Genomic DNA, 6000 nt, shown 5'->3' with positions numbered 1-6000 from the left:
TATATTGCAAAAACAATTCTATATATATAAAAGTTTATATATAATACTAATTTGCAATCTTTAAATAATACACATTGATATTTTTATTTTATTGTACAATTTTATCTTGTTTTTTCATCAATTCTAGATATATTATAAAATGTAAGATTTATATTTCTTAAGATTAAAATTTTTTCGTTCATTTATTTTTTAAAATCTAATCTCTAACGATGAGACGTTTTATTTTTATACAATGTAATGATTATGCAATTATAGGTATATATGTATGTTCTCAATATATGTACATAAAGAAATTGTTTTTATAGTAAATAACTTATAAACAATATTTTCAGAAAAATAAAAGTTATTTTGTAGAAAAAGCCATTATTATACATAAAAGAAATACATGTGTAATATTTCCAGTTTTAATAATTCATAAACACACATTCCCATCATACATATTTTAAAATGTAAATTTTAATTAAATTAATGGTTTATGAAATACACATATTTACAATCTTTGGGACTCAAATCGATATGAATCATTTTACATATATATTTCAATATTATAATAAAATATGCACAAATTGCTCTTTAATTGTCAACATAATGTTATATATAAAGAGTAACTTGTGTGCACAATTATATATTATATATATGTAATGCTGCAAAATTATATTCCCATGAAAGATAACGTGATAATTCAATGTATCTTTTATAATGCATTATAAAAATTATGGCAACAATATTTGCACTATTATTATAATGACGTGATAATGTATGTCATGTCCAAATTCCAATGTTTACTATATACATATTTCTTCAGATAAAGATTTTAAAGATGGTTTTTCTTTTTTTTTAATATGAATGGAACTATTTTTTGTGCCCCACACAAGCAAATATAATGTAATCTCAAAATATTAATTCTTAAAAAAGTATAACATTAAGAAAAATATTCAAAAATATTCTTTTAAAATGTTGGGATTTAGTATAAGGAATTTATATATAGTATATGTACATGTGCAAACAATCATAAAGTTAATTTAGTATTTTGAATTAAAATTTATGATTGTATAATATGTGTATATGAACACAAAAGAGATACATTTGTATGAAATTAACTAAATTAAATGTTATATTTTTTTTACTATGAAAACTCAAATGCCATTATCTTAAATCGAAATTTGTTATCTAATGTTAATATTGACTAATATAAATCATGATGTATTTGATAATATTATCCTGAATTAGAGCTGGAAGAAGATCGGAGACGACGCTTTCTTTTCTTTGATCTCGACTTCTTTTCATTTTCAGACTTTTTATACTTCGATTCTTTGCGCGAATGTTTTTCTTTATAATCGGAATTATTACGATCGGAATGTTTCGTCGGATACGTGTCATTTTTCGATGAAATGGACATTGTTAAGATTGTACTCGCATTGGATTGCGATAAATTAAATATTCTGGATTTATGACGTTCCTTGTCTTTATGTTTGTCTTTGTGTTTTGATTTTCTCCAACGCGAATAGGATCTATTAGAATGATTACTACACTGACTATTCGATCTTAAATGATCATCTTCTGAATCAGAAGATTCAAAATAATACGTTTTCTTTTTTGATTTAGATTTATGTTCATTTCTTGGCATATCTTTATTATTTATTGAGGCACTATCTTCTTGATTTCCATACTCGCTCGTGTTTCGAGATTCTCGGTGCCTATAACTTGACCGTTTATCTCGTTTAGAAGCATTAGAAGATTCACTGCTACTTCTAGATCTAGATTGTCTGCTTTCATTACACTTTTGATCTTTGTTCTTAAACTTCAACTTTTCTGAAGTTGAAGTTCTTTCTTTGTTTCTCGTTGTTCTTCCACTTTTTGTTGCATGATCGTGTACATTGGGGGAACGATTCCTTTTCGATTTATGTTGTCTATGACATTTAGTGATTTTCGTCTTACTATCAGTTTCTACACTACTATCACTACTAGATGAATCTTCATCTGAGTAACTTTCCTCTTTTTTAATAAGCTTTATTCGGCCTGTACCTTTAGCCTGTACTCTATACGTTGTTTTTCTCGATCGTTTTTCATTACGTTTCATTACATTCTTTAAACTTTCAGATGAGCTGGAATCAGAATTGAATATTTTTTTTTTGCATCGTTTATTACGATTTTCTGTCCCATATGATCTTTTATACTTTACGACTGTCCTTTTTCCTGATTTGCTGCCATGATTTCGTTTACTTTGTTTTGGATTATCGTCGGAATTAGAATCACTACTTGTCGAAGATGACGAAGACAATCCTTTTGCAGTGTGAGATGTACTCGGTAGTGTCAAATTTTCCGGACATATTTTTCTTGAATTTGATCTAATAATAAAACAATGTATGTGATTAGATTTATAGATATATATCATATTCTATGGCCGGAATTCATAGTCCGATCTTATATTTAAGATTGTCTTAAGCTCTCATTCCACCAATCAATGCTGCATTGTAGCTATTTGATTAGTTGAATGAGTTTTTAAAATGATCTTAAATGTAAGACCGGACTATGAATACCGGCCTATAATCTTATGTATTATTATATTCTACTAATATAAATGTGCTAACAATTTTTAAAGATATTTTATGATCATATCAATTATAATTGAATAATTGAATAAGATAAACACTATATAGCACTTGTTTAATAAATAGTTCTTTTGTAACTCACTGTGTATTTTCATTAGATACATGAGAAACATGATCAGAATCAGAAGAAAGTAATTCTATGATTTCTGGTGTTCTTTCATGACGTGGTTTCACATAGCCAATAATTTCACATTCGCCATCTGATTCAGAGGAACTCGAGGAAACGATTAAAAGTTCTGGTACATTGTAAGGTGTTTCCATTCTGTGAAATACTTGCCCTACTACTGTACTAGGACCTAAATAAATATACATAATTATATATTATATTTTATCACTAGATATTATATATGTTATTATTTATGAAAAGCTTGAAATAACATATTAAATAACATGTTAAATGATGGATATTTTAACTTATATTATGAGCCTAAGATTAGATTTTCACAATTTTTGCAAAATTAAATAAAAGAAAATAGTAAATTTTTCATTAACAATGTATAATTGTCATATGATTTTTGTGTTCCTTGATATTGGACATTTATACTTTGTGAATGTAGCCCATATTTTTCTATTCTATTTTTTTTTCTCTATTTTGATAAATGTAATTATAGAAAATGTGTACATAATTTACTAATTTTTTTTACCTGGCATGTTGATAGAGTGTGATATTGTGTTTGGCATTTCGGTATTTCGGTATACTCTTAAATCAATCGCTTCATCGAGTATTCGTACGTCTGAATTATCAGAAGCAATACTGCTGCTGCTGCTAGGGCTACTAGGTGTAGGTGAAAAAATACGAGTTGCATATTCATTTGACAAACCTGCAACAAGTATATATATTATATATGTTATATTTGTAATTATATGTCATTTTTAATCGTAAAATTCATATAAATACAAACCACGTGGTAAGTAAGTAACAGATTGATCATATCCAACTAAATCAAAGTTAGTTTGGGCAAAATTCAATAATTCGTGCGCAAAATGATCTGTATGCGCAGCAAGGAAAGGTTGTATAATATTGCGAAATTCAGGACTTCTAATATCAAATCGCGTTAAGGCATTCATTATTATGTTCAATGCATATGCAATAATGCCTGGTTCATTATTGAGTAAAACTTGTAATTCTCTGTTTATCCATGGTATAAGGCGATCTAATTCTTGTGGTTGTCTTCTACGATATATAATTAATAAATTAATTGAAATATATATGTTATGCATTTTTTATAGAAAATACTTTTTTTAGTTTTATAAAGTTGGAGATTTAGAGGATAAAACAATAAGAATAAATTTAAAACTATAAGAAATATTTACCTGTAATATTCGGCACTACATTCGCGAAAACGTCCAAATATGTCAGGTAATGAAGTAGCCCATATACCATGTCTATAAACGGTACGACGATAATCTGTAGGATTAGCGCGTCTACGTCTGCGCTCTTCTCTAGGCACTTGAGGTGCCATACTCGGCAATTGTTCACGTCTTGCAACTTGTTCTGGATTTAATAGTACACCATGTCGACGGTTGCCAGTCATCGTCGTCCTAAGAAAGATTATATAGAATTATTTTATAAATATCTGTCTGATAAATTATAAAATACATTTATTTTCTCCTTATATACCTGTAAAAAAATCGACTCAATCGAGGAAACGCAATATCACTCCAATTGTCATCAATGTCAAAGTTGAAATTCAAAGGAACTTGTGGTTGAGAAATTTGAGATAATTCGCGAGGTATGTGATATTGAGCATAATCCTCCTCCGATCTCACACTGTGTATAATCGATTTGAATGTTTGCTTGCATAGAGGACATTCTGTTTTTATTTTGGACCACTCGAGCAAACAATTGAAACAGAATTGATGCAAGCAACTGTCCGTAAATGAGGTGTTAACTAATTTTCCTAAGCAAATGCTGCAATTTGGGGGTGGAGAGGTAGCGCCATCGCTTCGTTCGCTATTATCAGGATTTTGTACTGGAGCTTCAGATTTTATAGGCTCTTCCTGTCCAGTGTCTGCGCTAGAGTTTTTTATTTCTAGTGGGCCTTCCATTGCTATCTATTATAAATATCCATTCGTAAAGAAATTTCTGCAAAATAAAAAAAGATATATAAATATATAACAGTAATTTTCTTTGTTTAAAAATGGAATAAAAAAGAATTTTATATATATATAATTTTTTTTGTTATAGTAATTGTATGATTTACATATATTTGTAAAGTTGTAAAATTTAGTCTATAAATAAATAATGTAATTATCTATATAAAATTCATCATATAAAATAATGATATAAAGTTGACTGGAATTATATAAAAAAATATTACACGTCGAAAATATACACAGTACATATTGAAATTTCCGAAATTATGAAAATATATGAAATAACGTTATGTGATGCGACGTAAGATATAATTTAGTATTATAATGCATAATAATTAAATAATAAATATGATGTGTCATATAAGCAAGATATAATTTCAGCTACCGGAAACAATCAATCGGTAAAGCTTACGTCATTTAACATTCGATTACTATAGCACAATGATTGTAGCAAAATTAAATATAAAAAAATTGTCTCTATGAAACTATCGAAAATATCTGATTCGCGTCAATTTGCGCATATCATATACGTATGTATGTCCCGTTGCTTTATATTTCTTCCGCGGATATGTATCGTCGTATTATATTACGCGTGAAAGAGGAGAAATTATTGGAGACGGACATCCGCGGTGCATGTCCATTATTGCGTCTCATAAGAAGGTTTCTCACTTTATAGCGTAAAGATCGATGAGACGAAAAGCGACTCCCACAATTCCGATAGAATATCGCAAGATTCATTAAAAATTATGAACGTGAAACAATCAATCGAGATTCTAGCGCGATAAATAATACAATTATACGAAGAGAATGTCGTAGAGGAGGAGAAGGAAGGACATAATAAGTGTCTTTACTGACTACTTGGCGTATTTTCGATAGTTTTTCACGAGTCGCAATATTTTTAACTTTTCCGTACAGATAACGTTGTTCCACGATCTTATGCTTCCTTATCTCCTCCTCCTTTGCCGTCAGACGCACGATACTATTCGCAAATGTGGAGTACACCGTTTGTGATTGATCGTGATGTCTACTTACCTACCCATTTAACGAGAACAAATATGTTCTTTACGGTAGTCCCTCTATTATAGCCCCGGCCATAAGCGATAACCGCGGTCAGTACACTGCGCGTGTAACGCAATGTTCCCAAATCGGAAGAAAAAGTTTTATTCCGAGCACGCTATATTACTGCGCATGCGTGGATTTTGTCTCTCAATCTGGAGTATGGTGGTATCAGTGTTTAGTGACTCATAGGGAGAAATAATTTGACGCGAAGAAGGGAGAGGGGGGGAGGAAT

The 6000-nt window shown here is 29.6% G+C and overlaps 1 protein-coding gene across 3 annotated transcripts; it reads right to left on the bottom strand.

Annotated features, from left to right (window-relative positions):
* Positions 1–1099: 1099 nt before the first annotated feature.
* Positions 1100–5843, bottom strand: LOC105255543 (E3 ubiquitin-protein ligase Topors-like). 3 transcript variants are annotated; one of them, XM_011264863.3, is made up of 7 exons: positions 5742–5843; positions 4234–4698; positions 3927–4154; positions 3515–3786; positions 3257–3433; positions 2695–2908; positions 1100–2348 (listed from the first exon to the last, which is right to left on the bottom strand). In XM_011264863.3, exons 2-7 carry the CDS (start codon positions 4659–4661, stop codon positions 1217–1219), a joined length of 2451 nt encoding a protein of 816 aa, XP_011263165.1. In that variant the 5' UTR covers positions 4662–4698; positions 5742–5843; the 3' UTR covers positions 1100–1216. The 3 variants fall into 3 exon arrangements, with proteins under 3 accessions (XP_011263165.1, XP_011263166.1, XP_011263167.1); XM_011264864.3 differs by having other exon boundaries at positions 5746–5837; XM_011264865.3 differs by lacking the exon at positions 5742–5843 and adding an exon at positions 5623–5731.
* Between the last annotated feature and the right edge of the window lie 157 nt (positions 5844–6000).

This window comes from Camponotus floridanus, unplaced genomic scaffold (genome assembly GCF_003227725.1).
Source record: "Camponotus floridanus strain SB8 unplaced genomic scaffold, Cflo_v7.5 scaffold2, whole genome shotgun sequence".
In the NCBI taxonomy this organism is placed as follows: domain Eukaryota; kingdom Metazoa; phylum Arthropoda; class Insecta; order Hymenoptera; family Formicidae; genus Camponotus; species Camponotus floridanus.
This window is presented reverse-complemented; position numbering and strand designations above follow the sequence as displayed.